This window comes from Seriola dumerili, unplaced genomic scaffold, assembly GCF_002260705.1.
Source record: "Seriola dumerili isolate Sdu_G_001 unplaced genomic scaffold, Sdu_1.0 BDQW01000025.1, whole genome shotgun sequence".
Taxonomy (NCBI): domain Eukaryota; kingdom Metazoa; phylum Chordata; class Actinopteri; order Carangiformes; family Carangidae; genus Seriola; species Seriola dumerili.
In genome coordinates, this window is record NW_019174280.1 from 3,236,381 (window position 1) to 3,254,187 (window position 17,807).

At 40.8% G+C, this 17,807-nt stretch overlaps 2 protein-coding genes across 2 annotated transcripts in view; one reads left to right on the plus strand and one right to left on the minus strand.

Annotated features, from left to right (window-relative positions):
• Positions 1 to 12,665, plus strand: part of tcp10 (t-complex 10) — a 41,453-nt gene extending 28,788 nt beyond the window's left edge. The window contains exons 5-11 of the mRNA XM_022765024.1: positions 2,325 to 2,424; positions 4,812 to 4,923; positions 8,023 to 8,226; positions 10,590 to 10,730; positions 10,848 to 10,932; positions 11,008 to 11,128; positions 12,225 to 12,665. Of these exons, the coding sequence (XP_022620745.1) occupies positions 2,325 to 2,424; positions 4,812 to 4,923; positions 8,023 to 8,226; positions 10,590 to 10,730; positions 10,848 to 10,932; positions 11,008 to 11,128; positions 12,225 to 12,387 (926 nt within the window). The 3' untranslated portion in view covers positions 12,388 to 12,665. The remainder of the gene's footprint in view (positions 1 to 2,324; positions 2,425 to 4,811; positions 4,924 to 8,022; positions 8,227 to 10,589; positions 10,731 to 10,847; positions 10,933 to 11,007; positions 11,129 to 12,224) is intronic.
• Positions 12,666 to 13,393: 728 nt separating this feature from the next.
• On the minus strand, positions 13,394 to 16,837 carry ttll2 (tubulin tyrosine ligase like 2). The gene is made up of 3 exons (XM_022765057.1): positions 16,616 to 16,837; positions 14,611 to 15,989; positions 13,394 to 13,784 (listed from the first exon to the last, which is right to left on the minus strand). Exons 1-3 carry the CDS (start codon positions 16,835 to 16,837, stop codon positions 13,394 to 13,396), a joined length of 1,992 nt encoding a protein of 663 aa, XP_022620778.1.
• Positions 16,838 to 17,807: the final 970 nt, after the last annotated feature.

Below are 17,807 nucleotides of genomic sequence, written 5' to 3' on the forward strand. Positions count from 1 at the left end.
AAGAGAGAAGAGGGTGAAGCACCAGGAAATGGGAAACATGTTGATGAAGACGCGGTGAAAGGTCAGATTGAAGTGACAGCACGTCATAGAAAAATGTCTTTGAGCTCATGTGGTGCCACCTCAGACGATCGATGGGAACCCTCCCTGCAACAGAGTCTGCACATGTCTGGACGCCCAGCAGTGTGCATGAATCAAATTTAGTGCAACATGTCAACAATTCCCTCGCCTCTGAGGGAGAACAGCCTCTCCCCCTGGGCCTGCAGAAACCAGGAAGTTATTGTTAGTTTAAAGACAGTGAACGACAACACCGACAGAGTCTCAAGCTTGAACATGGAAACTATATCCACAGGCTGTGATGAAATAAAAACACATTTTCAGCTTTGTCAGTGTAGAGAGTCAAGACCAGGAAGCCACACAGTCTCACACTGGGTCAAAGGTCAAAAACAAACTTGAACAGTGACAACATAATTTTGCCTTAGTGCTCCAAATAACACAAGCCAAGCTTCAACACCTCAGAAATGCTGTACATTTCCCATGCATTCCTCTACAAGAAGCAGTACCATCCTCGCTGGCAGCAGCGAGGAGGATGAAGATAACCTGCCCCCCAGTGTCACCACTTTCCCAAGCTCCCATTCCCTCCTCCGTGCCTCTGCCCTCAGGATTCCCATTTAAACCCATCGGATGGTGATTGTGCCGCCGATGCTCCCAGTGAGGCCGAGCAGGGATGGATGTTCTTGGGAAAACTGAACCCAAAGCGGGATCAGAGACTTGGATCTGAACCAGTGCCTCAGCAACTGTCCTGTTCCAGCAGCTTCAACAAAGATAACAGAACTAGTGTTAATTCTAATGGTAATATTTTAACAAATGTATAACATTTTATTTAGGATATTTTAATATTTTTGTTTTAAATTCTAATTGTTTTTCATGATCAAAATTCAATGTTTGAGTGTCTTCTAGGATTCATTTCTTATTATTTAATCATGTACCCTTATATTTATTGATAAAAAGCCTATATTGACTCCATATGTCAAAGCACATACAGTATTTATTTATGATATGTTGGTATGTAATGGATGGCTTAGATTTAACTTAAAGGTCCCTTGCAGACATGATTTAAGACATATAAAAATACCTATTACATATATTATATCTACTCCTTCTTCCTCATTTAACCTACAAATATGCAACCATTCTCCATTTTAAAAATCACATTTTTTCATTTCTGTCTTAAAACAATAGTAGGGTGCCTATATGAACATTGAAACAGGTCTTCCTTTCTGTAATCATTTCTCCTGTTCATAATGGGCATTAAGAAATCTGTCCTTAATGGACCTTTAAAGCAAGTCTGTCCAGAGAAATGCAAAGGGAGTGTTATACTAAACAGACTGTGACTTTGGATGATATCCACCTGACAAACCCAGACAGCCAAAGCCTTAAATCAGCTTCAAATAAACCTCTTCGTAGATTTTGTGCATGAAATGAGGCCTATTTTTTCATTAAAAGCACTTTATGAATGGATCTCTAAAAGCCAATATGAACAAGAGAATGGTTATAGAAAAGCCTGTTTCAAAACCCACAGAGAGCAGATCCAAACCTGTGAGGAACTACAGCAGGAAACCAAGGAGGAACAAAGAAATCAGAAATGCTGTAGACATAATACACAGAACCAATTACACTGGCAAGATCCTTATTTCTATTTGAATGTCTTTTAATAAGTAAAAATTTTGGTCATGAAGATACTGCAGAAACTGTAATAACACATATAACAAACCAAGGGTGTGCAATACAAAGAGACACAAGAGTCTGACTGATGTTTATATTGAAACTGAAATTTAAGATGCTATCTATAAAAATTGCTTTGTCACTTTGTTTTGAAAAATGCTGTATGAATAAAGTCTATTGTTATATTATCATTTTTGGGTTTTGCAGATTTTTTCAGTTGAGCTGAGCTGTCACATTTCAGAGCTTAAGGTTCGCTGAAACTACACTGGATGACCTGCAGCTGTTTTAGAATAAACTTTCCATGTAAAAACCATTGAAACAACAACACCTTGATGTTAAGTTAACGTAGTAACACCCACTTTACGCAGCAATTGGCCAGATCTTCACATAAACTACTCTCATCACTTCTCATGTTTACATCATAAAGACGTTTTAGGAGAAACTATCCGCAAGTTTTCTATAAAGACATGCAAGACCTTTGAGAGAGAGATCAGGGAAGCCGTGTGTGATGCAGTCAGGGGGAGGCCATGATGACAGGTGTTTCACCCTTGTGTGGCTGCTTCTTAAAACTCTCTTTTTTTGTTTTTTTTTGCCATGTCTAGGGGGTCAGAACATGTTGAAGAGAAACTCACTGAAACCAGAAATGGAACATGATGATCCAGATCAAACAAAAATGACACAAACATCATGGGGATTTCACAGGTAAAAAAGACCTTGTGGTATCCTGGTTTCATGCAAAATATTTTTTTTCAGTACACATTTGAATTGATGAAGAATCTGCAACATGCAGAGCAGTGCTGTGTCTGTCAGGAAGTAGGTGGGTGTTATCTTATCAGCTTAGTGTAATGCTAGTTTAAACTTCCCCTCTGTTTTATTATCTTTTAACTAATTACAGCAGTTGTGGAGCATGACGTTCTCACCAGACTGTAGTCCTTGAAAAACCTTGTAGCTTTAAAAGTTTAAATATTTCAGGTCCTGGAAATCTTTCTTTTTAGCCACTGGATGAATTTCTATCTCTGTGGTGATTCCCTGACTTTTCATCCAGAACCATCATCAGGTCTATATTTAAATCAGCCTCAGCTGTCCTTTGTGTGTTAACTGCAAACAGAGACAGTTGATAAAGGAAACAGTTCACTTTCAATTATTTCCCATAACTGTCATGTGGGTTTCGCCACCTCCCCACCCCTTCAGGAGACCAGCAGCAAGACTGAGTCTGTTCATTCCAATGGGAGAAGTGAACAGGATCACAGAGTATGACACCCCTACAGTCCCCGAAATAAATATTGAATAATTTTTTCTAAAGCCACAGATCTTACGAACATTCTGACATCAAAATGGCATTTTTCAGAGAAAATTAACTTCATTCAGACCTGTGTCTGTCTCAGCAACACACCGTCACAAGATCTGGCAACACAGATCTCCTCTCTCTGTCGGTTCTGGTTTCGCTGCTGCAGCACTGTCGATGTTGCTTTCCAACCGCAGAAGTTTAGAGGGACTTATATGTGAAACCGTGAATTAAAAGTTCATACCGAAATAAAACTTGTATTTCTTTGCTTAATAATACTATTACTATTGCTATCATTTGACTGTTTTTGGAGGGAAAACTGATACGATCTGATACGATCTTATGCTGGATTGATCAGATATTGAGCTCAAAGATAAAAATGAGCGGCAAAATCAGGCGTAAATTGATACTGTATCTAATGTTGTAATGTGTTACGTTTTGACATGAACAAGTAATTATGACCACGCCCACTTTACATCCATTTTATACCACTGGCGCTGCCTGTACTGTGTAATCATCTGTATAGAGTATCTTTGGTAGATAGATAGATAGATAGATAGATAGATAGATAGATAGATAGATAGATCATAATGATAAAAACAGTTAATAATAAATAAACAATAATAATTAGATTAGTCCACTTCCTGCTGAGGTGTTGTATAGCCTGATGGCAGTGGGAACAAAGGATCTCCTGAACCTCTCTGTTCTGCAGCACAGTGAGATGAGACGTTTGCTGCAGCTGTAGCTGCTTCTCTGTCCAGCCAGAATGTTGTGGAGAGAATGGTTGGTATTTTCCAAGATGGCCTCCATCTTACATTGCATGCGTCTCTCCACAACAGTCATGAGTGAGTCCAGACTCCTGCCAAGCACAGACCCAGCCTTTTTGACCAGCTTGTCAAGTCTCTTTGTGTTCATGTCAGACATGCTGCTGCACCAGCAGACTGCAGCATAAAAGAGTCCACTGGCCACCACTGACTGATAAAACGTGCAGCAATTCACAGCAGACGTCAAAGGACCTGAGCCTCCTGAGGAAAAAGGGCTGGCTCTGCCCCTTCCTGTAGATGGCATCCGTGATCAGGGACCAGTCCAGTTTACTGTCCAGGTGCACACCTAGGTATTTATAAGTGTGCACCATTTATAAGTTACCCAGCCTGACGTACTGTGGTCGTCTTGTCAGATAATCCAACAATCCAGGACGTGAAGCAGGGATCCACCCCCATCCCTTCCAGCTTGTCTTTAAGAATGGGCTGTAGGATGGAGTTAAATGTACTTGAGAAATCAAAGAACATAATCCTCATGTAACCACCTGGCTCATCCAAGTAAGAGTGGGCCCTGTGGAGGATGTAAGGGACGGCCATCATCCACTCCAATATGTTCTTTGTAGGTGAACTGTAGGGGGTCTAGTGCATGTTCAACCTGTGGCCTCAGAAGGTGGAGAAGCAGCTGCTCCAGGGTCTTCATGATGTGTGATGTGAGGGCCACCGGTCTGTAGTCATATATCTCAGCCAGTCGTCCTACTTTAGGGACCAGAACCAGACATAGATACTATATTCATCCCGTAGGGGATAAATGAAATGGGGAATGGTAAACATTATACCTGCTAATCTTCAGCTTTTAGCTTTGTCATTGTGAGCATTACCAAGCTAACATTAGCATCTATCTCCAGCCTCAAAGAGCCTCACATGCTAATATTAGCATCCATCTCCAGCCTCACAGAGCTGTTTGCATGTCTGTAGTCTCTCAGTCTTGTCTTATTATTTCTGATATTTTGCAGTGTTTCCTAAGTTGCTCTGTTTGTACGCAGAGAAAAATTGGAGAGAAGCTGCAAAGGAGGTGACGTCCTCGGTGACAGAAAAGAGGGTCAGGCCATGAGGAGTCAGCACAGCCTGGACAAACTGGACACCAGTGAAGTTGAGGTAAGTCTTGGGTGAGAGAAAATGTAGCTTTGTGTCAGAACAAACGTGTTTGGAGTAGAACAAAGTCAGGATTTAAAACTAGCTGGATACAAGCGGCTGTGGCACGGGAAGTAGAGCTGATCGTCCACTAATCAGAGGGTTGGTGGTTCAATCCCCGGCTCCTCCAGTCTGCATGTCGAAGTGTTCTTGGGCAAGAAACTGAACCCCAAATTGCCCCTGATGGCTCTTCCATCAGTGTATGAATGTGTCAATAAGAATGGAAAAGTTCAGTCCATTTACCACTTCGCTTCAGGTATATTTTTCTTCTCTTATCGTGGCCAAAAGAATTGCTAGAATTCAGATGTTATTGTGATATCTGTATAAAATAAGTATATAAATTAATAATGTTAGCAGTTAAATCCATCAAATGAATTTGACTCAAATACAAGTGTAGGGAGGTGGAGAAAAAGAGTCTGTTACCATAACTGTGCAAAAACAACAGTGACTCTTAATGGATAGTGAAAAGGCAACCGGATGGACTGATAAAGATCCACAAGGCCATGATCACAGTATCATTATCATATGTGTATTATCAACAAAGTATCAATATTTCCTTTTTTAAATATCACAGTTCTCATAAATACACCCCTTCTTCAGTTCAAACAAATATAGAATCAGTGTTTGTGTCATGATCACAATGAAGGAATATATAGTTCAAATGCACCAGCATGGCCACAACCCTGGTGTTCATTGGTTTAGAGTCAGCTCAAATTCATTGTGTTCATTGTTGACAGTACAACAAGATAAAACACTGCCTGCATGTTCTGTAAGCTGCAAAAATGTTGGCCGTGAGGCTGTTATGCAGGAGTATTGCTTAACAAACTGCCTCGTTCTTTCTCATGACATCATGGACCTGTTTCACAACACCACCTCTCCCACCAAGCTGTATTACACACATTTGATCGCTCCCCATAGATACCGTGGAGGTGAACTGCTCCCTCATGAAACTGCTGTGTAACACTTATCTGTGTCAGAGTAATAATTTACTGTCTGGAATTCTGAAAAGCTCCTTCCAGTGTTCCTCTGAGCCATGAGAACTGCCCACTCCTACAATGTGTATGTTGCAGAACTGGTACCACCGGTGTAGCATTATCATCGGCAATTAGAAACACAAGCTTTTTAATGGCAGTGCTTCAGCACTACTTCTACATATCACTTCAGACTTTCAATACCAGGATTTGGAGTGTGAAGTGAATGTGAAAGTTGATTGCACACCCACACCCACCTCCACGAGACGACAATAGATTGTGTATTTGTTGTGAATGGTTTCATGATCGCTGCGAAATTGCTTGTTATTATCTAAGTAAAGATGATTTAACCTAGATAATTAAAACGGTGCTCGTGCCATTTTTGAATAACTGTCTGCAGGAAAAGTTAATTGCCCTTGTGTTTTCTCCTTTACAAAAGACCTGGACAAGTTTCTGCCTGTTTTTCTCTGATTCACTCATCTGCCTGTCATACTGGAAACGATTAGCGCTGCTGCTCTGAAACTTAATGTCAGGGGGCGTGGTAAAAGCAGCTCTTATTTGACAGCGAGAGGCTTAAAATAATGATTAGCAAACAGTGTTTTTGTGTAGAACAGGTGAGATAAAGCTGTAGGTGACAATGAACCTTCAGAGAGTTGCAGGGTGCAAAGTCTCCAAGAAGTCCCCAGCAAAAAGAGAAGTTTCACTGTGCCCAAAGTATATTGGCTAAACATAATTCAATCTCAGCTTTATTATCTGTCAAAGTTTTACAGTATTACAAAGCAACACACTTTTAATCACTGTGTCCTGGGAGAAGGTGGAGTCAGGTTTAATCCTGACAGATCAGGAAGATCTAGAGCTTTTCCTCTCAGATAATCAGCATGTGGTTTATGGTCTCCTGAAGAGAGTTTTTCAACAGCTACTGAAATCAACAATAAGTTGATGTTCTTAAACAGGCGAGCATATGATCTGCACATTAACGCAGTTCGCACAGAGATTGTCATCTCAAGATAATCAGCATGTCCACATTTCTGTTTCCCAGAACAACTAAAAATATTGAAGATGTTTGTAAAACAAATTTAAAGGTCCCATATTTGACACTTCTCCTGTGTTTTATTTGAAGTGTTGATTCATAACAAGATATATTTTTGTGTTTAAAAACCATAAACCACCTCAGTGTAGTTTTACATCTCCTCTCTCAGGCTTCTCTCTGGAGCTCTAGTAACAACAGGTCAGTGAGCCAATCAGAAGAGAGGAGGCTCTGAGCCTCTTTCCTGAGTGATTGAATAAAAATACAGCAGATTTCAGGTAAACACTCAAACAAAATCAAATCCCACAAGGCTGGATGGTGGGTCCAGGTGGGCGGGGCTTGGGGATTGGCTGAGAACGGTGACTGCTTTGTTGTGACAACACAAAGTTCCAGAAGTCCTGACGGCTTGTTTTAAGTGAGCGCTTTGATACTTTCACAGTATTAATATAGAACCTAGACCTGATCTATCATCAAACAACACATGGACAGAGACCTTTAGACTATATGGGACCTTTAAGAACCTAAAAAATGATATCTAATATCTCTACAAGCTCATGTCAAAATAAAACTAATTCAGTGTAATACAACGTTTTTTGTGTAAACTGTTTTGGAAAGCGGTTTCTTAAACTGTTGGGGGATGTAGCTTGTGAGTAAGATATGACCCCAAACTAGAGGTAAAGAAGACGAGGATTGCACTATGAAATGCTAAACAGTTAGAGTAGTTTCAGGGAAATTTGACGTAATAAGCACCTGGGTGTTTTTGGGATAACACACCATAGCTGTTGCTTTCATTTTGACTTCAATTAGCTTGAGGCTGTTTCCTGTTTTTTTTTTATGGGGCCTCGTGTCACCAGGTGTGATGGCCAGTGGTTAAACACACGATGGCGTAAATCTGTGCAAACATTTACAAACATACTCCCACTTCTTAAAGTCAACACATGAGTCACACACAGAGTAATGTGTTTTTGAACAGGCTTACAGTGGACGCTTGTGTCCTGCCTCCATGTGTGTGTTCGTGCGTTCATGTGTGTGTGTGTGTGTGTGTGTGTGTGTGTGTGTGTGCAGGCCCTCAGGCAGCAGATGGAGGCCCTTCAGCAGCAGTTTAAACAGAGAGAGAGTGACTGGTCTGTAGTTCGACACCAGCTTCAGGAGCTCATCAGAGAAAACTGTGAGCTGAGGAGGAAGCTCACAGTTACACAGCACTGCCCTCTGCTGGCCAGACGATGCACTGCCGCAGCGCACACACTGCACCAGGAGGAACAAACAGAGGTGTAATACATTGTATGGTCTTCTGAATCTTATCAATATATCCTTATCTCCCCTATTTTATCCTCACTAATAGTTTGTTTAACTGTTATTTTTGGTCTCTTTCATACAGTTAACTGAAACACTTGAGACACTTGAATACCTCAAGCTTGTTGTGTTGTGAAGACGTACAGTCAATGCATCGATCTCCATGTAACAAAACACTCTGGTTAAATTACATAATGCTTCAAACAAACCTGCTCAGTAACATTTGTGTTAATACCGTTATAGTCTACAGATAAAACTGCTCAGGCTCAGTATTTTTGATAGAGGAGGATAGAGAAGAAAAAAACGTCTTAACATCACATCCCACTTTTGTCTTCCACTTGTTTTGCCTGTGACATTTAAAACAGCTCACTTCAATGCCTCACTCAAAAGGAGTGTAGGAGGCCTGACTGAAGTGTCTCACTTTTTTGCTCACTCGGTTCAAGGGAGGAGGAGCTGACATTGAAAAGATTAGAGACAAATTTCCTCTGCAGGCTGCAGAGGAAACGTATGTGTGTTGAACACTGTCACATCAGGCCTCATGCAGGGATGTTTTCATGTTCTCATCCTGAACTTCTCTTACTTTTTTCTTTGAGTTTTTTTTTTCTCCAAATCCGACTCTCTTAACTGGCAAATCACCGTTTTCAGCCTGATGAATAGCAGCTGTTCATGAGGAGCTGCACGTTCGTGAAATATGATCATTAGCATAATCAAAAGCCCCAAAAACAGCCATATAAGGCTGCTGGTTCTGCTTCGTTTCGGGACAGATTTCACTCACAACTGCAGAACTAGAATGTAAAGAGCTGAGCTTCAAGATCTTCTTAAATAAATCAGAGAAAACAGGCCAAGTTTAGCAGCACCAGTGGTCACATTTGAGGACCTGAAACAATCGATACAGGGCTGTGCTGTGCCGTGCTGTGCTGTGCCTGTGCGTGCCCTGGGTGTGCCTCTAGTGCCAGTGCCTCGTGCTGTGCTGTGCTGTGCTGTGCTGTGCTGTCAGAGTGGGAGAATTCTTCCAGCAATAATATTTAAATGTATAAATTGCTGTTTAGAAACAGGCGGAGAAAAATCAGAAAAATCTTGAAAAAATATATTTTTAATTTTACATTAGGTTTGTTTTAGTAAACTTTGGTATCATATCAAAGTTTAAATTCATTCAGATTATTAAGTATTATCATATCAGGTGAGTGTCTTTTTCCTCCATGGAGATAATCTGCACATGACTTCGACAAAATTTGCCAGCCTAAAAATTTTGAGGAAACCTTTGTTCAGCCAACAAATCTACATGGAGAAGTCATGTGTGGATGTGCACATTCACACTCTGTGGTACTGACGGACTCGTGTCATGACTCAGGTTCAGTACAGAGGCAAAGATGTTCTCAGTTTAAACGTTCTCTGCTGGTTTGACCTGAGAAACAGAAGAAGCCACGCTGCCCTCCACTGGCCCTCAGCGTACTCTCTCTGATGAGGACAGAAATGGTGATGAGAGCAACACTTGAAAGAGATGTGAGGTGTTAGTTCAAGAACCAAGATCAGAGTTAGATCAGAACCAAGAAGCATTCATTGATTTGTTTCTGTTAGACACTCTAAAATACCATAAAACACAGAAGATAGACTTAAATAAGCTCCTCTTCTAATGATCAGTTGTGTTGGTAGTGTGGTTTTTCCACGTTACAACTCTTAACGCTTGTTTCTATTGTGCAGACGTTCTAGAGTTCACCTGGTGTCTGCTGTTAAATCTTGTTGGTATCAAATTGTTCAAGTATATAATACACTGTTAAGTGGTCTTTAAGCACACCGGCAATAATTTATGAGGTCGAACAAAAGATGGTGTCAAAGCACTGACTGACCTCATTACATGTTTATGCAGTGCAAGTCGATATGCTCCTCCTGCCAGTTCTGTCACTGCCCGAGTCTGATTTAAAGGGTTACTCACATACTGAATGTCAATGAAAAAGATGAGTATTAAAGTTTAGATTCAGTACATCAAGAATACAAACTCTTTCGTGGGTGAGACAAATACTATTTCATTGTAAAGATGGGATTTTGTCCACAAAACAATTCAGAAAAAGACAATAAAACAGGGTTACCTGCTAAAGTGACTTGTAGAAATGAGTCTAAATCATCAAAAGCTTTAGGTAGATGGATAAATAGATACAGTAGCTTTATACGTTATTTATCCCAAGGGAAAATGATGTGTTGTCAGAGAAAAAAAAAACACAAGATGAATAGATCACTGTAGCAGTAAGAAAAGAAGGAAAAAGTGCAAGTTTACGAAACTTTAAATCGCCCTCTGAGGGAAATTTTCCACCACGTTGACAGTTTTGTCTTTTTCTGCCCAGATGGAACGACTTCTGTCCAACAGATGCAACCTGATGACTTTCACTAACAGGACGGAGAAAGACATTTCTGCAGAGCAGAAAACAAAAACAGTGGCATTTGTCAATGGAGACATCAAACACATTTTGGAAGATGGGAAAGTGGTGAGCTCTGTGGTTCCCTTTGTTACCTTAAAGTATGTTTAAAGCCCAACGGTAGGAATTTCAAATGGTTCACCTGATCGAACTTGTCAAACCCGATAATGCGCATGTGTCTTACAGGTGTATTACTACGCCGGTTCACAGACAACACATACCACCTACCCAAGTGGTCTGGAGATCCTTCACTTCCCCAACAAGCAGATTGGTAAGAGATGCACAGTATACGACTACAGCTGACAGCGTAGTATTTCTTTCACAATATGTGTCCTCCCGTAAACAGAGAGGCGACACCCTGGGGGGAAAAGAGAGATCTTATTTCCAGACCAGACCATCATGTACTTGGAGCCTGACGGCAGCGAGAGGACAATCTTCAGCGATGGCACCGTCGTTCACCTTTCCCCGTAAGACTGAAGTCACTGCTTTATCTCAGGGTGTCCGCAGGGTCAGGAAGCCAGTGGAACCCAGGAAGACTAGCTGTCATTAAGGTGGCAGCTAACAGGTATCCTCATGAATAAATAATAAATGATCGTACACCATGAGGTAACCAGTACGAGGACAGACGCTGACAAAATCGAATTTTGATATCAACAATTTAAAAAAATGAAGGTGCGTTATGATGGGTTCTTATGAAAGAACGAGAAAGAAAGAGAAAATACTTGAAATCCTCCAGTTTATCACACCTGGGGAAGAAGATGTGTTTGAAGTCTGACACCATGGGGCCCCAAAGTGAGGGACAAAGTTCTTACAACTCTGTTTTTAGTTTATATTTGTTCACATTTTGGAAAACTGGCACCATTAAAAGTAGCTAAATTAGCTATTAGCAGTTTCTGTTAGCACTGTACCCATGGGTGTACAGATGACCATCACTCTATTACTCCGATACTGGAGAAAAATTAAAAACGTGATGATTTACAGGCAAGTTCTGGAGGTGTAAGGAGCATTTCTTTTCTAAGATTCCTGAGCAGATTTATGGACTTTTACCTTGTTATTGATACTGGAGATAATACATCACTGGAAAGTGTAAGTCACAGTTATGACTGACAATACATTTTGACAGTAAAAACCCCTGGCATGAACAGTCTGACTGAAATAAACATCATCAACAATCAGTGTCAATGTTTTTTATGTTATTTACCTGTTACATCTTACTATTTAAGCATTAAAAAGCATGTGCTACTTATTTATCAACAGTGCATGTTCAAAAGTGCAGGCATACCTTGCATGCAGCCTTTAAAGTTGCAACAACTGATTTTTGGCCAGTTGGGGGCAGCAGAAACAACTTACAATTGACATATCATCTCCCTTTAAGATATGGTGAACTTGTTAGCAAACAGTAGTTTATTTTCACATCCAGCAGTTACAGAGCAACATTATCTTAGAACAGAAACTCACCATAAAGCTCTGTAAATCTGAGGGGAGCTGCCGATTTAACCAACAAACAACCCCCGTTCATATTGTTTTGATTTTCCTCCTGCTTTTGATCATCATCTCTTCTAGATCCGGTGAGAAGGTGGTTGATTTCCCCAACGGTCAAACGGAGCTCCACACTCGTCAGTATAAGAGGAGAGAGTATCCTGATGGGACAGTTAAGACCGTCTACGCCAACGGACGACAGGAAACCAAGTATGCATCTGGCAGAGTTCACATCAGGGAAAAATGAATGTATGTGTTCATATGTGCAGGTAGAGTGTGCTGTGTGCGTGAGGGAGGAAATATTTTTTCAATAATGTATTTAATAGGGATCCGTAAACCCACAGACATAATCATGGTTCAACAATCAAGTGTAGTTTGTCTCACACTAATATTTCTCTTGATCGAGATCACGTAGCAGCACGTGTCATTAATGTTAATGAGTTATCTGATAAACTCAGTGATGATGTAGCACAGTTAAGCCTCTGCTAGCTGAACCTGAGCGCTCCTGTCCAACAGGACACTGACTCAAATGGATGATTTTTTTTTCTTTTTACTGATAAATTGTCACTGTGACAGTTTTTATTTTTATTGGCTCTTTTTTTTTTTCTTCTCTTTACAGGAAAAAAGTCAAATGAATTAAATGTATCAAATTACAGGAAACTAAATGGTTTGTTGACAGTAGTGTTCCAATAATTGCAATAAAAAAGTCCTGACAAGTGATATGACATAATGACTCAGTATTATCATTATCATTATCATGGAGGATTTTTCTTGGGAAAATCCTTTGACATGCAGAAGTGATGTGTTGTACATTTCCACTTTCTAAGTTTATCAAAGGATAAACAAATCAAAGCTTAGCAATAAATCCAGGAAGAAAAAAGAAAAGAAGAAAAGGGACTATTGCCATGATTTTCCTGTTTCAGATACATTTCTTTTATCTGTGCTTTACAATCAGACTCGAAACATTTAATATTATTTCTTTCTCTAACTCTTTCCAAGGATTTCTAGTTTGTTTTTCATTTCAGTTAATTATGTTGCCCTACAGATAATTGCATGGTATGTTCAGGTTTCTTTTCTCAACCTTCCTTGTGGCTCATGTATATACAGTTTTTTACACCTGCTCTTTTGTTTGATACAAGCATCACATATGTCAGGGGAAGACTGCATCACTCACTCCCAAGAGTCTTCCCTACAATATTACAATCATTTATTCCAAGTTGATTAATCTTGTGATCTGTTCACCTGCTCTGAGATCAGTCATGGAGTTTTGGACCAAAAATATCTTGAGGTGTAGTTTTCAAACTATTGTATTCTGCACGTGGTTTGAAGCATCGACTGAGCAGTGGAGGGTCCTTTGGCCCCCAGAACAGTGAATCAAAATCTTCTTCGCCCTCTGTATCTTCCTTCAGCTCGTCCTCTTCCCTCCTCCACTTTGTCTTGTCCTGGCCTGAAGCCAGCTGACCCGTCAGCTTATGAAGCTCCTGTATGATGCTCTTGACATCCAGCTCCTGCCGCGAGGCCTTCAGAGTGGCCGTGTTGAAGGGGAAGGTCCGTATGAAGTCTCCAACTCTGAGCGGAGGAATATGTTGTCCATTCAGTGCTGTGGTTCCCTCTAAAGGAGTCCTTACTGGCTTGTGGCTCCCGCTGTGAATCAGTCACAACATTTGTTTGTTACACTTTATAAATGGTTGGACCTTTGGTTGAAAACCGATTTCTTCAGCTTGAAGCAGCTGTTCAGTTGGGTTCGATTAGAGCAGTTTCAAGCCATGAAATGTAGTTTTTAAGCATAAAACCCCAAATTTGATCATTGTCCAAGCTTCCAAAAAAACATTTAGGTCAAGAGAAAGTAAGTTGTCACTGAAACCAAGAATGATGTAATAATAATTATGGTGATGCATTCAAGATCTTCCCTGTAGACAGATATTAGTAATGATACATTCAGTCAAACAGCATTACATCCATACAATCAGGTGGACAACATCACTGTGTGGACAATGTTTTGCTTTTAAGAACATTAGCTAACTGAAGTCCGTCTAAATATTTATGCATTGTATTTAACAAATCTTTTTTTTTTTTAATCCTGACTGTGTTGGGCAACAGACTCATTGTAATTTGTTAACTTAATAAAACCGAGAAAGGACTTTTGGAAAGACTCAAAAGCCTCTTAAACTGCAGAAAGAGAAGAGTTTTGTGCTTCTCTGTATGCTGCTTATTGGCTCGCTGGTTGATGATTTATTTTGTTAATCATTTTTTGTTGAGAGGTTGAGAGTTTAATGTGTCCTTTGTCGGGTTTAATTAATGCAGAAAAATATTAACATTAATAACCACGATGACTTTGCACACCCACTTCTAATAAGAGAGAATCTAACTTTTGAAAGAAGGACATTCATTGTCAGCCAGTTCACACATTCTCTACAATGCCTGGTGTCTTTGCAAACTCACAGAAAGCACAGCAGTATAGTGCATATACCTGTAAATGTTGGGGAGCTTCCAGGACACAGCAGAACGTGTGGATCCCAGCCCGCTCTGTCGGATATCGGGTATCTTAGAGGAAACGCGTGTCTCTCCTGAGGGCTCCAGCTCAGCTTCTGTTTCGGTGTCGTCGTGGTTTGTAACCTCAGACACGTGAAGACTTCTGTTGTCCATCAGCCACGGTGCAAAGGCTGGACACGTCGGTCTGTTTACCACTGACGTGTTTGTCCTTGAATGTGGGACAAGTATCAGGTTCAGGGTCTTGTCGGTATGGGTTTTGGTAACTGTGGTGTTAGGCTTTCTGCCCCTGGCTGCAAATAACTTGTTTAAGTCAACAGGGGGAAGGTGTCTTCGGATGTCTGCGACAAAAGCATGCTGTCTGGATTGTCTTTGTTTCATCTGTTCAGACTGGGGAAGAGTTTTCAGCAGAGGGAGTGCCTGAGTTTGTGAGGGCTGGATGCCACTCGTTTTACTCTGAAATTTGGTTTCTTTAAACTTGGAGAGCACAGGAACGTGTGAGGGAAGGTTGGCATGGAAACAAGGCTGCTTGCACTTATGTTTCTGATAAGCTTTCTCTCTTAAACTGTCAATCGATGTGTAGTTCATCAAATCAATCAGATCGCTGATCAGTCCTTTCTTCACTGTGATATCAGCTTGACAGTCCAGAGTCAACGCGGGACTGTAGTTGACCTCCAGCAGCCAGGGTTTAAACTTGATGTCAATAAGGATATCGAAGCCAAACAGCTCCACGCAGTTTGGACAGGAGGGGACGGAGGGAGCGATGGTGAGGAGGGTCAGAGTGACGATGTTGTTGATTTTCTGCCACAGAAGACGCTCGTTGATGTCTTGGCTTTGGAGGAAATGCCTGAACTTGCTCATAGTCCACTTGCATCCTTGGCCCACTCTCCCTTTTTCGGTTTTGTAGAAAGGACCAAACTTATTGATGCTGGTGTTGGTGAGGTGAGCGAACAGGTTTTGCAGAGATGACAGGTTGTACTTCTCAGTGGCGAATCGCACCAGTCCTTCCTGATGAATGTAAACAGTCAGCGGATGGAAGCTCTTAACGCACACATAGATCCTCAGGTCAAACTTGTAGCCGGAGATCAGCAGAGGGTTGCTGATGTACCTCTGTACAATCACAGAGCAGTCGTAGACCAAGTCCTTCATATCCTCAAAGATGAAGATCCCTCTGCCTCTGGAGAGATCCACAGGCTTACATATCCAGTACAGCGACGGTCCTCTGGTCAGACGCAGTCTGTTGTATTCAGCCAGGAAGCGTGTGTAGTCGTTGGGGAGGATGAAGACAGTGGGACTGAAGTCATACAGAGATGAACCAAACGTGGATCTCATCCTCCTTAGGTTGCGTGCCAAGCAGTCCTTCCAAAATGAAAGTAAAAAATGCAAATCATTACTTTTAGAGAGTGTGATCATTTTAACTGAAAAACCAATATTCCACCTGCATCAACATGTGTTTTTTCTTCCGATAATGTATCCTGATACAAACTGCTTTTTAATGCCAGGTGTTAATGGGGTGTAAATGACAAGACTAGTGCTTCTAGTTTTTCAAGATTTCTTTGTTTTCTGCCTAGTTTTCAAGTTAAAAACAATGTCAATTGTGTGGAGAGGAAGGAATGAGAAAAAGCTAAATAAAACAAGAAAAGTACAAATCTGTGCAGGTACAGTACAAAATGAGCTGAAACTCACTTTAAAGCTCAGTAACATTCTCTTGAGGAGAGAGGAAGGTGTGGGAACATGCTGTAAATGCACAGTTTCAACGCACTGAGGAGATGTCGCATTTACATTTCCCAGTGTTCACAAAGCAGTATGTTTCCTGTAAATTGATTTAGATTAATGCAACAACAAATCATAGTCATAGCTTCTTTGTAAAACAGATGCTTCTTTTGGCAATACTTTCTCAGGTTAATGTCCTTTATAAAAGAGCACAGCATCTAAAACTGAATTTCTTTAAGAGATAAAGTTAACCCAACATGTCAGAGCATCACCTTTCGTGTGATGCCAAGAGTTTTGGGATGGTGGTTGAGGCGCTGCCATGGCAACAGGCTGTGATATTCTGAGTTGCGAAATGCAGAGCTGCGCCAGTAGAGGTTCCAGTCCCCCTCCTCTCGTTCTTCTTCATCAAATTCCTCCCACCCTCGCTCCAGGAGAACCTCCCTCACCACCTCTGGACCTCTGTCATGTAGTCTGAACACCAGGGACGCAGCCATGCAGCATTGTAGGCTAAACTAAAGATTCAGCAGATATACAGAAGAGAAATGTGGATAATTAATATCAGAGCATTCTGTCTTTATCTGGCAGTTGGGGCACTTAAGCTCCATTTAGATGGGATTATCATTGCAGGTGAAATATTCACTGTGCTTCTCTGTAATTTAAATCACTTTGGACGGATTTTACCCTTCCTGGAAATACAGGATGTAGTCTGTAATAGACAAGGAGAATTAGCAGGACAAAGCTGATGTAATGAGCTTTTACTGGGTCTTGCTCTTTTTTTTCCTGTTATAGTTACAGTATATGTTGGTGTTGGCTTGTTTCCATCTATCAGATTGGCAAGAACATTTTTACACACAAGTCAAGGACCAGCTAATTTGCTGCTGCAGAAAATAATGATACAAACCACTGATATCTGCTGGAGAAGTTTGCAATAAATTGTCCAAATGCAGGTAATGCAAGAAATGATGTGTATTAAAGTGCTAGTTTCAGAATGAATGAAAAAAAAAAAAATGTATCAGCCTGAGCCTGAAGATGGTTTAAATGTTATTTCAGAGACTTTAAATTGGAATAATTATGGGAATTTACAATGTTGGGAAAAAAAAGTAATTTGTCTTACCTTTAAATGCTGAATGCACATGAACTACTAGTCTTATTGTCTTCCTGTCAGGTAAATGAAGAGTACATGATGCAGTAACAGTCCTTCCCCTTCAGCTCACCTTTCAGACAGTGTAGTGTTGACAGGCAGTCTGCTCTCTTGGCTCCTCCTACAGACAAAACCAGACTCGCACAAACAGGGACATACTGCGGGTGGTCTGTGACACAGGCTGTACTGCCAAACAATGGTTGCTAGATGAATGACTGCCCATTGTTAGAACTGTTTTGTTTTAAATGCAGTTATCATAGAGACAATAGATTATTTTCAGTAAATACATTTTGTTAATGTTATGCAATGTTGCCATCACAGCA

What these genes read in the sequence shown, in the direction of transcription:
- ttll2 (XM_022765057.1), bottom strand. Translation starts at nt 16,837, where the DNA reads ATGGCTGCGTCCCTGGTGTTCAGACTACATGACAGAGGTCCAGAGGTG. An exon ending in CTCTTGGCATCACACGAAAG is followed by an intron (nt 15,990 to 16,615) that starts GTGATGCTCTGA and finishes TCATTTTGGAAG; the next exon opens with GACTGCTTGGCACGCAACCT. An exon ending in AAGCTCCCCAACATTTACAG is followed by an intron (nt 13,785 to 14,610) that starts GTATATGCACTA and finishes ACTGATTCACAG; the next exon opens with CGGGAGCCACAAGCCAGTAA.